We start from the raw sequence: 15,809 nt of genomic DNA on the forward strand, positions 1-15,809 counted from the left end.
GTAATTTTTTGTGTATTTTATTTACCAAGCCTTCCAGGAAGACACATCAGGTAAACAGATACATTCTGAAGTGCTCAAGAAAGCTTACTTGAAGGACAAATCCAGCAGGAAAAGAGTAACAAATTACTGCTTCAGACTAGAGCCTTCTTTAGAAATGTTCTGCAGGTTAACTTACTGTTCTCTTTCCTCTTTGTTAAGGGGTGTGTGCTAACTTAGAGGGGTTCTGGTCTTTGGTCTCAATTCCTAGAAAACATTCTTAGATGGAAACGTAGACCAGGTTTTAAACTTTGAGGAAAAGTTTGTGAGGGTTGGCCTGGAGGGAGCAGCCTGTTCATGTTTTATTTCTGTCTCAAAGGTAACTATTACTTGTAAAGTTCTGAGATGAGACACCCTACATTGTGAAGTCAGCAGAAAAGTGGTTCTCAACCTGTGAGGTTGCATTTAGTAAATTTAAAAATCTTTGTGTCTACTTTTCCTTTTGGTGGGGGGGGGGGCGGAAATCTGTGATCACTGGTTCTTCAGGTTGATTTGTTATAAGCAAGTCAAGCTTCACTTCGGAATAGAATGTGTAGATTATAATTGGTATGTTGTAACTTCGATAAAAGCACAGTTGCAGAAATTCTGTTAAAATGTGGAGAGTAAACATTTTTTAAAGTTTCTCTTTTTTTAGTTTTAATTATATAAGAAAAACTTCTTAAAACTTACACAAAGAAAACTGATTGCTTGCTCCCCTTTTTTTTTTTTTAACATGAATTCTAAGTTAATTCATAAAACAGATAAGCTTGGATACTCAGGGGAGGGAAAGTTTGGTTTTTCGCAGACTGACTGTTTTTCATTAAAATTGAATAAGCAATTCAAAAACTGAGAAGTGTCTTAACATTTCCTGTAATTTCTAAAAGTTCCGTGCTATTAAAATGTATTACGCTGATAAGATAATACCTAATTTTTCTTATATAAGCATATTATATATACATAAAGGCAGATATAAACAGAATAGAAATGCTAAAACTTAACCACAATTTGTATGACATTTCTTTAGGAGTCTATTAGGAATAACTTGCAATACTTGAGATTTTAGATTGTTACCAGAAAAGGTATCTTAGGTTTAATCAGCTTTATGCCAACCAACACCTATGAAAAGGTTTTGGTAGGTCTCAGACCTACTAGGATTTTAGGTATGTATCTATTTTTCATCTTTGAAGACTTACTTCTGTTGATTGACTTTGAAGTATTTGAATTCACATGAGAGGATTTTTCTATGGCAGCAAACAAGGCCGAATTTCAGATTTCCTGCTCCTGTACCAGCTTCCAGCTGCTCCGGGCCATGAGTCCAAGCTGGAGCTCGCAGTAGACTTAAGATTTTAATGTCTGAATTCTGATAGCAGTAAAGAGTGTGTTTAGCTTTAAAAGAACATTTTTATAACACTATTCCAGTCTCTTGCTTAGTTGGGAATAGTTCTTATCGTGATGGAAAGTACATTAATTTATGAATTTTTCAGCCCTTGGTACGTAGCCTGCAACTTTGGGGTAAACAAACCTGGCATCATTCATGTGCATGTAGTTTATTGTTCTGTTTCCCATTCACCTGTTTGTTTCACTTTCTCACATGATGTGCATCTGTAAGACAGCCATTTCTTTTCCATACAAAATGCTGACCCATTAAGAGCTTTTATTCCCTTCAGCTGCACTGGTATTGAGGTGGAAGAGAGAAAAGGAAGAGTTAAACATGAGGGAAACATTTCTTGAAAGTATGTGAAACTTGTTCTTTGCCTTTCTTTTTCCTGAAGCTCTTAAGTCCATGTTTTTTTCAATAAGATGAATTTCTGTAAGTTTCTCAGTGACCCTTAAGAAGTTAATTCTTTGCTCTATTCCTCATAAAACTTTTCAGAGTTAATCCGGGATATAAAATGTCTGGACTAGAATCCAAAAGTGTACAGAATTTGAGTGAAATCTGACTCCTGTGCTTTATATACATTAAATCATTCTGTGAAAGAAAACTGAGACGTTGGATAGTAAATTGTGCGATACTCTCAACACATTTTTATTAAGTAAAAACAACTTTATTCCTTTATTCTTCCAGCAATAATTCTTGTAGTTGGACTCCTACCCTCTTCCACCTCACCACCCCCCCCATTTTTCTTTAGTTGTGGTTGGCTATACATATCCCTAAGGATATGTTTCTTTGTCTACTTTATGACAAACCACAACAAATTGTGGACGTGTGGCTAATATTTATGCGTAGTTTGGGTTTGGTAGAAAATGTAAGAAGAACAGTAGAAATTAAAATCTAATCAAAAAGGTATTTATGTTGTTTTGACTATGAACCTATGAAGAAGAAAGGACAGGAACTAGGAGTAATGGGTTGTTAGTATTTTACACCAGAATAAATACCCAAGAGTGAAATTTGCTTGTAAATTATGCTCTCTCCTTAAAAATTTGTTGAGTATATGTGTGTGTCCATTCCCAAGTCGTTTGTCTGAACCAAGCGCCAGCGTGTGACTTCGTTTCTCCTTCCTTCTGTTTCTTGTCTTTTTCTCACCTTGCAACTCTTGTTAGTGTCATTATCTCTAAAATGCTTTTGTGGCTTACTTTTTTATAGATGTTAGTTTTGATAATTTTTAAAAATTAATCTAATAACAGGTTTTAACAAGGAGGCTGTGGAAAGCAAAGGGACAGGTCTTTGTAAGACATACAATCCATTTTGCGCTAAATGCAAAGACTCGATAGTTACAAACACTACAGTCTAGCTTATTCATTAGATTAGTTCTTTAAAAACATCGCAGAACCATCATCTTGTTGATTACAGTCGATTATAATTGAGGAGGCATTTCCGTTATTTTACCATTCGCTTTTAGAGTAAGAATCTATTATACAGAAGGTTTACAAAACTTTTAAAATTGATATATTTAAGTTGTGTAATTTTGGATTCGTTTTCGTTTAGAAGTGAGAATCGCTTCTGGCTTGAATTTTCATGTGTCGCTATATAAATTTTCTTTCAGTATAGTTTTAGTTAAATCACTGAATGGTTGCTTGACAGCTGTTCTTGCAGTCATTTTTCTGTATTACTCCATCTTACCGTATTGGACATTAAGTCCTTTATTTAAATTTGATAAACATTTGAGTATCTGGCATGAGGTAGGTGGCACATGAAATGATAGGGTTCCATCCCTTAGGGAGTTGCCTTAAAAAGGTACATTCTTTTTATAGAAGTTGAAATATGGTTTTATTTGAACTCAGTTATTCTTGTTTAAACTTAAAAGAGGAGGATCCTATTTTTGTCTATAAAATTTTAAGGAGCTTAATTTCGGTAAATACTTAGGTTCCGTCCCCCCGTCTGCTAATCACCTGCAATTTATAGAGGAAAACTGTTTTCATACTGAATATTCCTAAGAATTTTGTATTTGTGCATATGAACACCTTAATTTTGTGCATATTATCACTTTTTGCCAGGAACATAGGGCTAGCTATAGAAAATAAACTCAACTGAATGTTACCCAGAAGAATCTAATGTTGATGCAGTTATTTTCTAGGAGTGTTAAATTTGTAACAAATAATCCCTCGCAGATGATCTGATTTTGATATATTGGGAGTAATAGCAGAAGTTGAAGAAAGATAGGAAAAAATTCTGGTTTGAATGAAATTATAGTTACTGTTTTTTCCCTTGGAAAAAACTCTGAAAATATGTGATGGTTCATTTATATTATAAATGACAACATAAAAATCTGAGCACGTGACTGATGCAGTGTTTCATGTATATTTGCAAAGCATTTGGAAAATTTTAAGTTCTTTCAATGTTTCTTTTTTTTTATTCTTTATTTCTTATAAACCGTTATGCCGAAGGCTGACTTTCAATAGATCACAGTGAGGGATCTGCTCTAAAATTCTTTCAGTATTCGCGCATTGCTCGCACAGAACTTATGTCTTATATTTAATGGTATTCATCTCTACGCAGAGAAGTATTGACATCAGAACTTTTGAGACCTATGTTGCTTTGAAATACTGTTGTTATGACTAAGAATAGAGAGGCTCTGATAGATTTCTTGGTGCACACTCCTGCTAGGGGATCTGCTTCTAACTGCTTTATAGAAGCCCCTGGTTTCCAGGTTGCTAGCTCAGTATTTCGTTAGAGCATGTGCTTTAATCATTTATGCATTTCAGTGCTTAGATGGCAGTATTAAATTTCTTCATAAAGTGGATCTTCTCATCTTTAAGTAAATTATTGGGAAATTTTTAACATGTTTTAAGAAAAATAGTTCAGCTTGATCTGGAGGCAGGAAAAAGAAAAAGGCCAGGCAGCTAGCTGCTCATGTAGGTTACTCAGAGAAAAGTTGATGTGAAGAGTTGCTTAATTCCTTTTTGTGTATCTTTAGAAAATTTTTCACGCAAATTCAGCCATAGTCTATGTTCTGTTCTTAACTTTTCCCCCCACTTAATAATATTTCTCTCCATCTCAGCATATTACAGAAACAGTTAACATCTCATTCTTTTTAATAGCTGTGTGATACTCTGTTGTGTGATGGTTATATACCACAGCCACGATTTTGACACACAGATTTTGACTGACAGTTTTCACGGTAAAGGTATATTCATATGGTGGACTTTTGGAGGTTCATAAATTAGTTGGTATGCAACCAGAATTTTGAATTAGAAAATATCAGTTTACAACTTAGGAACTCAGATTCATAAAATGTATACTCTTAAGATAAATAAATCAATTATTAAATACAATATTAACTTAGATAAGAGCATTAATTCTAAAGAAAGGAAAAGCAGCAGATTTCTATTAAAAGTAAAAACAAACCAAAAACCTGTGAATACGAGAAAAGTTAGACGTATTCTCTGAGCCTTTCAAGTGTTCCAAATTCTTTAGAAAGCCTTAAACAAGCCCTGCCTGGAGCATAAGTGTTATCATGGCAGGGTGAATGGACTGAATCACTTAGGAATTTATAGTTTCTTCTTCATGTGCGATGTTTTTCTTGAGAAGCATAAAATTCAGATCAGGAATGGTCTCCCTTTGGCCCCTTTGGTTATTGGTCTGGCAAGTTTCTGAAGAGGGAAGGCAGACGCAAAGATACCAAGAATCTCTTATAAAATACTTGGGAATTTTCAATTTGAGTGTGTACAAAGATTTATTTTCAAACTGTGTTATAACATAAACCATAAGTGTACACGTGATTATAAGAGTTGACAGGAGGACTGCATTTAATGTAGTTTAAATAATATGCTTTGTATCAAATTGCATATAGTTTGGGTAATATTTTTTACAAAAGTTAGGGAAGTGTTAGCACATGAAAATTTGACCCTTATAATCTGACATGAGTGAGATATGAGAATGATTTATGCCAGTGAATTATTTCAGGTACTCTTTGCTAATGATGGTGTCTGTTTTGGTCACTGTGGCGTCACTTTTGGAAGCACCACAACCAAACTGTGGCTCAAAAGTTCGGTAGTCTTTTTCAACTGTAGCTGTTAGAATTGTTTTCCCCCAAATATAGTAAATATGCTTTTTTTCTATGTGAACTGAATTATATAAATATTTTCTTCTGCTTGAATTTTCCTAAAATTTGTCTATAGGCATACTCCCTAAAGATGTTTGATAATCAGCAAAATACTGATTATGCTGGATAAATACATCTATTCATCGATTTCCTTATTTTGAAGAAAATTATTTTCACTTTTAATTTTATTTAGTGACTTTCATTGGTTGGCAAATCAAATTTATGTCCCCAAAATAATGTGAACCAGAGACTTTAATTCTTAAATTCGTCAGTTCTTTAAAATGTATTGTTTTTCTTCAACATGGAAAGGATGGTTTTTCTTTTGTAAGTTTTGTTTCTAGAAGCAGTTCAGAACAATTGTGTTTTTCTTCTATATAAGTTACTGTTTTAGACTAAAACCATTTTAATTATATCATGATATCCTTGTTGACAACAGCTCTTGGCCAGACACTCTCCTATGTATATATTATCAAATACTTCATTTTTGTCACTTAAAAATGTTTATCGTTAAGAAAGTGCCAGATGAAAGATCCTATACAAACAATGAAGTGAGAACCATGGTCCTGGCCAGTGTTTGGAGTAGGCAAGGTCAACTTCACCAGAGTTCTGATACTCTTCAGGGCACCTGAGGGTGGGTAGTGTGGTGGATGTGTTTTCTGGGAAGAGTAGAAAGGAAGTTGTTAGACTTTGGGGGAAATCTTATTAAAAAGACCTTTTATATCTGTGGGATTACCTTTTTAATCCAAGGGGCAAAGGAGAACTGCTGTCTCTTTTGTGCCTCTATGCCAGAATACATGTGACTTTCAAAGGTCAGCCTCCCCAATTCTGGTTTGGACCCTGCTTGTGTTGAATCTCAGCCAGCGTACAGGAGAATTTGAGATTTTTTTCCTCCCTCCCCCATTTTTTCTGTTTTTGTTCAGTGTAAACAGTTCCTGCCGTAGTAACATAGACAAATATAGCAGAGAATGCTTTTCTGGAAGAAGAATGCTCCCTAAGCATTTTTTAACCATTTTTGGGAAGAATTGATCTTTCTGTGTATTTCAGGCAGACCGAAAGAGAGGGAGGCCATTGCTATAAATTGAAGTGACATCATATGTATTTTGCCCCCATTGATCTGCATTTAGTCTCCAGCCAGGATAAAAGGAAATGGCATCAGGGAGGAAGCATGCTTCATTTAGGCGCAGATCCCAGAGTGATAGTGAGGTAATAATAGAACTCACGCCACTGTCCGTCGGTGGCTGCATTAGTCCTAGGCTCATTCCCCGTCTGGGAGTCTGAGACTTCCTTCGTGTGTGGCTGCAGCGCGCCAGCTGGGCTGTGAGGGGAGGTGCCCTCCTTTGCTTTTGGAGGGGCGCGGGCAGTGGACGTGGATGTTCGCGGGCCCCGGGTTCCCTGTGTTGGTCCTGCCTGTGGAAGGTCAGTAGTGAGATGCGTATGGGGCACTTTCTGATCTAGGAGCCTAGCTGGCCCTTTCGGAGTCCTGTTTATAGAAGAAATGGTGGAGGGCCTCGGTTGTGTGGTTGGTCTTCAGGGAGCCAGGAGTGAGTGATGCCCCCGTGACAGTAGAAAGAGGTTTCTAGGCTTCTGGAAGAGTCAAGGTTCGTTTTCTTTGTGCTGCTTGTGGACTAGGAGGGTGCGTTTGGAAAATCCATATTTTCTTTCCAAGAGCCTGGTAAGAACTCTTTAGAACTGTTCAAACTTGTGCAACTTGCCTCAACCCTTAGGCTGACTGGGAAAAATTACGAGGTAGACCTTTTTTCTCTTTGTGCGTTTCTGGGTAATTAGCAGCCGTGGAATCCTCCATGTTTAGAGCAAGAACACAGACTTCCAGAATTCTTAACAAATCTCAGTGTATTGACCTCCTTTGGTGTTTTAGTGTTTGTGTTCGAGTAAGTGTTCCAGTGTTGTGAAGTCCTCTATTTCAAGTGCCCACATGACTTTGGCACCCCACTCTTATTTTGTCTAAGTTTCTGAGGCAGATGCATTTAAAAAATACCGAGCTGGTTTCCATACGGAAAAAATAATAACCTCATCATGAGTTCCTAGCTTGTGCGAAGGAGAGAACTTGCTCTTCCTCCCACTGTTGAACTGTGGGTGTGAGCACTCCTAGACCCTCAGCAATAAAGGCAGTTTCTTTTTCTAACGTTTGAACGAGCTGCTTTCTCAGGAGATAATGCTCTGAAGCATGTGCTTTATTTTTCTTAATCACTCCATGCTGTGACTAAAGCCGTGTCTGTCTCCACCCCACCGCCCCACACTGCTGTATTAAACACAGTGGGCCTAGAAGTCATGTGAAATTTAATTTGATTTCTACATGGGTGGGAGTGGAGTGACCCACACAGCATTTCCTAACACCCCTGTGCTTGCTGCCAGGGCGGGTGGCACCCAGCACTGCGTCTGAACACGTTTGCTGGTGTAGGATCTCTCGCAGTTGCTTTGCGAACATTTTGGTTTATTACTTAGTACTTCTTTTTCATTATAGGGTGGCTTTATAGGGAGTAAGTGTTTATTTTACAAAGAGAACTATGCTGTACTAAAGCAAGCTGCTTACCACATTTTTGCTTCAGTATTCTCTTTTCAGGGTCTGTAATCTCATGTAAAAACTGTGTAATGTTCACGTACTCATTTGTGAGTGAGAGAGACTGAATTTTGCCTATGTACTAAAATAGCATTTGATCACCGATTTGAAATACGAGCCCCCCCTTCCCCCCCGAATTGGAGGAATGACAGTTGAAAGCCAGATGGCTACAGGTGGTTTTACTAAGGAGAGTCGCTTACACAAGTCCGTTCTGAAGACCTCTCAGCATCATGGAGGAATGTTCTCAGCCTCTGTGTTGGTCCTTGGTGCCCCTGCCCACCTGAGCAAGCAGGCACCTTAGTGAAGGAGGAGGGAGAGCTGGTGGGGTGTGTGCATGCTTGTTCTTTGCCTTTCTCCAATTAAAGTAAATTAAACTGAACAAAGAACCGCAAAGGCTTGACTCCCTCCCTTCCATCTCGGCTGCCCATCTTAAGTCAGGGGGCTTGGCTTTAGATATTTTTCCATTGCATAAAATGAGAAGACGAAAGCTGTCAGTGATCCTTCTGGTTCTGTTTCTCTGTGCAGGTGTGTATGAACTTTTTGCTTAGAAGAAAACTGCGAGAGATACAAAAGTGTGAATCCAGATATTTTGATAGGTTCCCATGTTAGTAATTCTCTGATATTAAACAGGAGTTTGTTGGTCAAACCCAGCTGGGGTAAGTTGAGGACCAAGCTAGTTGTCTTACTCAGGGTTTCTTTCCTCCCTGGGTCTCTCTAGCTTAAACCAAATCCTAAGCTTGGGTTCTAACAATAGGCCTCTTTGTAAGCGCAGGCACGTAATAGGGAGATGCTTTTCTTTCTACTCTTCCCTTTTCTGCAGTTCTGAAAGTTGGCCGGGCTTGTTCCTGCTGCACTTAGTTAGCGAATGAGGCCGCCACCCGCAGCCCATGGGTGTTCTGTGCTGTATGCTGGGCCCTTCCCCAGAAGCGGTCTTCTCGAGTAGCTGTTGCTGCCCTGGATTGGCTGCCTGTAGAAGCCCTGCTGACCAGTTTTGAGCGTGCGCGTGGGGATGCAGGACTGGCTAGCCATTCTGACCCAATCTGGGACCCTCCCCTCCCCTGCCCCTGTACAGACAGATGGGCTGCTGCTGGACGGGCACCTAGGCCCGCCGCAGGGTGGGGGCCACATGGAGCACACTTTGGAAAGGGATGTAGTGGGGCAGGTGGGGAGAGACCATTCTGGGGAGAAAGGGTAGACTCCATGAGAAGGGTTCAAATGCAGGAGGGCAATCAGGGAGAGTGGCCTTAGGGGGGAATGAGGGGCACACTCATGGCTGGGGCTGAAGGCTTAGCCTCCACCAGAGAAGGGGCCCCTCTTGGAACATAGGGAAGGAAGATCCAAAGAGGGAGGCTGCAGGGTGAGATGGATGGGAAGGAGGGCAGAGGGAGCCTGGGTGCCAGGCCCAGCTGGGCCGAGCTGAGAAGATGGAACTACAATAAGAGGGGCCACAAGAAAGGCTGAGAACAAAGTGTCAGCTCTGCTGCCGGGTCGGGAATGCCAGAGGCTGGGTAAGACTCCTCCCTCTGCCGGCGGCCATGAGTGCCTGCCTGCCAAGTGCTCATGGTGCCCGTGGTATACAAGGGCATGCATGCTCCCCAGAAGCTGGTGGTTCTGAATTTGGTCTGTTTTATAAAACAGCAGATTTCTTTTAATATCATACGAGTAGCCTCATGTGTCTAAAACTGTAGAAAATGGAAACATGGCATTTTTGTACTAGTATATAGTAATTTGATATCTTTAAAGCATCTTACAGACACAGTAGTTCTAATGGAAGGAAATTAAGTGTTCTCATATATAACCTCACAGGTCAGTGCTGAATCGTAAACCTCTGGTTTTGCTGAAGCACCTCGTTTCTCCTCTCAGCCTGAGAGAGGATCCACAGCATGATTGTGGTGGATGGAGTGATGTTATGAAATGAGAATAACCAAGAATCAAGTGGTGTGCATTTGTGTCTATCTGTCTAGAGGGAAGTGGCGGTTTAATTAGACCTTAGAAAGGTGAGGTGAGGAAAGATAAGAAATGCTTTCTTTGTGGAATTAGGTAGTAAATTTCATGCATGCCGTCTCTGCTGGGTTTTCCTGCAAGCGCATTTTGGAAGAGTGTGTGTGTGAATGGAGAGGGAGGCAGAGGTGCAGTGCACACTTGGGGGCTGAAAGGTAAAGAGAGGTAGGGGAGAAGCCAATAATTTTTGAAATTTCTTTTAGAGTAACAAAATGGGGATTAAAATCCAGGTGTTCTTGTGAATATCCTGTTGCTCTAGTATTGACTTCCAGAACTGTAAATTTGGGTTAGTTGACAGGATTGCCTGGGCATAATCAGGAATGGAGAAAAGCTAAATGTCGGGAATAGTGGAATTCATAGTAGTTATTTGAAAACCTTCATTTTAGAATAAATACATTTTGGTTCCTACAAGATGTGTCTTAAATTGAATTTTTTTCTTCTGTTAACAGTTTGTGTGCTGCTCTGTGCTAGAGGCTGATCTAGGCACTGTGGTACAAGAGTGAATAAGAGATATTTTAAGTTCTTGGATTTCACAAGTATTGTTTGTTCACAGATCAGTTTGTGTTATTTTTGAACCATATAAAAACGTCTTGCTCTCTTTGCCCTTAAGTGGTAATACCATTTTTACTTATCCTGTATGAAAACTCAGGGATCTGAGTGACCTTGTGTGGTTGGGCGCGCGCGCGCGCGTGTGTGTGTGTGTGTGTGTGTAATCATACATACAACCTTCTTTTTAATGGAATAATAAACTTACAGATTTTGTAATAGAGGGATTGTGAAACATGGTTCTAGTTTCATTACATGCTCTTTATTTCTTGGTGTACATTTGCAAGTCACATGCTAAAGAAGGAAATTTGAAAGTTGCTTATTTCTGTTAAACTTCCATGTGTTTACCTAAGATCAGACGGTTTCTTGAGTATTTGTCTAGGCTAAATGACCTTTTTTGGCATATGCATGCTGTAGAGAAAAAGATCTAATAAAACCATGGTAATGTTTTATTAAGATAAGCACAGTTTTTTGTTTGTTTGTTTGCTTTTTGCGGTACGTGGGCCTCTCACTGTTGTGGCCTCTCCCGTTGCGGAGCACAGGCTCCGGACGCGCAGGCTCAGTGGCCATGGCTCACAGGCCCAGCTGCTCCGCGGTATGTGGGATCTTCCCGGACCGGGGCACGAACCCGCGTCCCCTGCATCGGCAGGCGGACTCTCAACCGCTGTGCCACCAGGGAAGCCCTAAGATAAGCACAGTTTTTATCATTCACAGTGTATGTATACATTTAAGTCATCATGTTGTACACCTTAAAAAAAAATTCATGGTGTACAACCTAAAAAAATAAACAAGGTAAACTCAGTTTTTGATCTGCTCTTAAATATAGAACTGACATGGAAAGCCATGGAGAATAGGGCTTAATCAGACCCCAGAATGCAGTGTCTTTGGGGATACAAGGTAAACCTTGAGGTTTTACCATAGCAAAGTCTACAGTCTTCCAGTGTTTCAGACAGCTGCTGGGAGTCCCCAGGGTTACCCAGGATTTGCTGTCTTTGGTCTAAACGTTTGGCTTTAATTTCTTGTAAGCTGAATGGCATTTTCACAGGCTGTTTGGTTTTGTCCTCAGCTTCTTCCAGACCAGCTGGTCTTGCTTCTGGAGCATCTCTTGGAGCAGAGGACTCTGAATCCCCGAACTCTGCAAAGACTTGAGAGGACGTACCACCTCTCGGAGCAGGATGCAGAGGTAACCAGGAACACCCTCAGGATTTACACTGTGGGTCCTCACTGTTGGTGAAGTATGATCCCATTGCGTCCCCAACTGTTGGAACTCTGTAAGCAGCTTCCCATGCTGTGTCTTAGGAGTGAAAAGCAGCACTTCGAGCAAAGAGTAAACTGCTTCCCTGGTTGCGCTTGCTCCAGCAGGGGACCTCTGATCCTGGTCATTACCAGGGTATTTTGAGGTCCTAAGTTTTTCCCTCTTTCTTCTTAAATCATTAAGATGGACATAAGTCTCCTAAAGGAATGAGCAGGCGGGTGGAATGTTTTTGAATTATAAACTTGGGTGGGTCATCTTGTGCATGATGGTGGTGCCGTCCTGTTGCACATTAAGGAAACTGGGCTGAGATGTGCCAGAGCTTCTTCGTTGCATTCAGTTAGGACAGGAAAGGAGCCATGTGTCAAGGAAATGAAAACTAAATCTAACAGCCATGGTTTGAAAAGTAAACTTGGTTGCTTGTGGGAAAGCAATACGATGGGGTCCTTAATATCTTTTAGCTTATTGTGAAGAATGCAATGTGAATCCTAGGATGAGTTCCAGAGTTTTCTAAATATATAAAATAATAAATTATTTAGTCATCTTAAGTAAAAAAGCACACAGTCTCTCTTATATTAAACTCCTTAAAGGCACATAGGTTTGATTTGTGTTCAGTTGAGAATAAATGAACATTTAAAACTGAGTTGAGGTGTGCTGTAAGTAACGAGGTGTGCATAGCAGATACTGGAGCAGATACTGTAACGAGGTGTGCATAGCAGATACTGGAGACATAGTATAAAAAGAGGAAGCAGAATGTTTCAGTAATGTCTTCTCAAAATGATACTTTGGACATGTTGGGTTAAATAAAATATTATTAAAAATTAACTTCACAATTCTTAAAATGGAGTAAATGGAGAAAAGCCAGCTCATTATTAGATTAAAAGGTAAGATGGGCACTGTTATACATGTTAAAACCCTTATGTAAATTCAGGAGTTAATTGAAAAACTCCAGAGAGGACATATGTAGCTTTTTACCCATCTCAGCATAGATCAAACGTGCAACTGTTGCTGTTTATTTCAGCTCTTATATTTTTGTTTATAGGAGTTTCCAAATGCCAGCTTGTTATTTTTAATTAGTGTTTTAAAGAGGTCTCTATTTATAGGCATGAGGTTATGCTTTAATCAGAGCTGAATACCACTGAAATGCCAGGCCCCAGTGACAGGCAGTGGGCAGACGAAGGCGGGAGGATCAAAGCAGGTGCTGGGCACCTGTCACTCCTCCACTTCTTGCCAGAAGCTGGGAGGTGGTAGACCGTGGTCCCCCCACCCCTTTCCTGTTGGCATAAACATAAAGCACACTGTGTTCTTAACTTACAGCTCAACTTAGTTGTTATACGTAACTTCTTAAACCTTCGAGAAATATAACAGGTTTTATTTTGTTTGCTTCTTTGCATCTCAGACTGCATCATGATGCCCAAAGCCAGAGCAGTCTCTTCAGGCTTGGCTCTTTGGTTATGAGAGACTGGGGCCTGAGGGAGGCTTGACTGGTTTAAGTAACTAGCGTGGTCAGCGTCCATGCAGTTCACAAATACTCTGCCAGTCACTAGGGATACAGCAGTGGCAAGGGTCACCCTCAGGAAGTTTGGATTCTTCTAGAACGACAGCTCATAAGTAAATGAGCAGGATAGTTTCAGATAAGAGCTACAAAGGAGATTGCAGGTGAAAGTGAGCTAGGTGTCTCTAGGTAGAGTTCAGGAAAGGCCACAAGAGAAAGTGACATTTGAGCCAGGACCTAAGGGCAAGAAGGAGTTGGCCATACAAAGCCAAGGGGCCAGGAGTGATTTTCATACAGAGGTGACAGCAAGTGCAAAGGTGTGGGCATGGCATGTTCTAGGATACGGGTCAGCAAGCTTTTCTGTAAAGGAGCAGATTTTAGTATTTCAGGCCATACGGTTTCTGTCACAACTAACTATTCAACTTTGCTGTTGTAGCTGCCATAGGCAGTATGTAAACGAACAGACGTGTCTGTGTTTCAGTAAAGCTGTTTACGGACCCTGAAACTTGAATTTCATATAATTATCACATCTCAAGATAATTCTTTTTGTTGTTGTTCCTTTTAAAAACTCCTCTAAAACGTCCACACCACTTCTAGCTGTGGGCTGGTTTGGCCTGCCCCCTTCTGAGTTTGTTGACCCCTGCTCTGGGGCCTGCAGGGTTGAGGTCAGGGGTGGGTAGGGCCCAGATCAGGGCCTTAAGGCCCTGAGGCCTAACGTGCCACTGCCTTGCCCCCTTCCCAGGCCCTCCTAGGCCTTGGCACATAGTCAGTTACATTGACAGCTTATCTCACTGTGAGGTTTCCTTGAAAGGTCACTCAGAACCAGAAAAGCAACAGGATTTTGGCCAACCAGGGTATGTTCTAGAAACTTTATTAGTTAAGTGTGATTTATTGTGACACTGATTAGCAGGAATTTCGTTGACTCACCATCTGCCTTTATTTTAAGTGACAGAACATTTCATGGGAGAAAGAATTGTTATTTGCTGGGAAAGTGAAGATTCTGACTTTACTCTTGGTGCTTCTCCTTGACCTAACATACAAGGATAGTCGCTTTCAGTTATTACCAGGGCTCTTAAATGTGTAGTAAATAGCAGTCATTTAAAACATGGCTGAAGGTGCTGGAGAGGGGCAGCTTGGATGTGGAGCGTCCCTGTGGGAAATGGCTCTAGAGGTATTTTCCTGACAAGGAGCAATGTGCTGATACTCTCTGTTCAGGGTGCTGTCACAGGCCCTGGGACCATGGTGTTGGGTTAGGTGTCTGTGCAGAAGGACTTCAGTCCCAGGAGCGGGGGGGGGGGGGGGGGGGGGTCTCTAGCACAGCAGCAGAGAGTGCTCAGGACAGTGGTGGGGCGGGGGGCTACTTCCTCATATTTCCAGGAGGTAAAGAAAGGCTCCCCCTGCTCTTCCTTGGACTAGCGTTTCTCCTGAAAGCAAGCACAGATGTGAAGTCAGTTTTTGAGAAGGTGAGCCTGCTATTTCCGGAGCTCGTTTAAGCTCCTAATTGCCCAGCGCACTGCAGAGCTCTCTTGTTGGCCGAGCAGCATGTTCTTGATGTACCAGAAGGCTCAACTGTGTAAGAAGCCTGTGCTACCATGCATCAGCTCCCTCTGTTCAGTAGTTGCTTTAGCTTCTTTGCTGTCGTGCCCACTTGTCCCTTCCCTCCTTCCTTCTGTGTCTGTGGGTGGGCTGGTGCTGTCTCACTGGGAAGTTTATTTTAATGATGCTCTTCGTGTAGCTCAATATTTGTATTAGTTGTGTTGCTTCTGTGTTTCCGGTTGTATTCACAGAATGTCCAATCTGTTGGTCAGGATTTCCGAGCATGGCGACCAGGTGGATGGTGTTCTTTGCCAGCTGTTTGCACGTCAGGGGAACGCTGTTCCATGTTACGCGCCCCTTGTCCTCCGGGTGCCTGCATCACATGTGGTGTGAATACACAAGTCTGCCCTGCACGGAGGGACACCTTGTGTTCAGAATCTTAAAGGAAAAGTGCATGAGGACAGATGTAGTAAGCTAGGTACAGTAATGCATGTCATCTTAGGCCATTTTGTGCCTTGCCTGGCCACTCGTGTCGCCACCATGTGAGAAGCGGGGCTTTGGAGGAGGAACGTTTGTATTCCTTAGCCTGGAAAGTAACACTGACTACAGGAGTAGTTACCATCTTTTACCTCCTGAATCAAAGAAGCCTCTGGCCATATTGCTGGGCTGCTTTAACCAGGTCAGAAAATGAACTGAAAGGGAAACTTAGTTCATAGGAATACATTGTCTACAGTTTCCGAGCATATTGGTTCCAATAAAGACCCAAAAGGTTTTAAAACATGTTAAACAACTGATTCTTCAAACAAGAGGTATTTTCTGAGATCCTTTTTTAAAATAATGAATTCCCAGCCCGCTTTATCAGGTCTCCTAAGCCTCAAAAATAGCTTTCCTGTGTTAATGAAG

At 41.0% G+C, this 15,809-nt stretch overlaps 1 protein-coding gene across 2 annotated transcripts in view; it reads left to right on the top strand.

Moving 5' to 3' along the window:
• LOC309964462 (aminopeptidase O-like) overlaps positions 1-15,809 on the top strand; it is a 154,340-nt gene that overhangs the window by 110,098 nt on the left and 28,433 nt on the right. For both annotated transcript variants that reach the window (XM_082843479.1, XM_082843480.1), the window contains one exon: positions 11,690-11,806. In XM_082843479.1, the coding sequence (XP_082699605.1) occupies positions 11,690-11,806 (117 nt within the window). The remainder of the gene's footprint in view (positions 1-11,689; positions 11,807-15,809) is intronic.

Source organism: Leucopleurus acutus (assembly GCF_964270905.1).
Source record: "Leucopleurus acutus genome assembly, chromosome: 7".
Classification (NCBI taxonomy): Eukaryota; Metazoa; Chordata; class Mammalia; order Artiodactyla; family Delphinidae; genus Leucopleurus; species Leucopleurus acutus.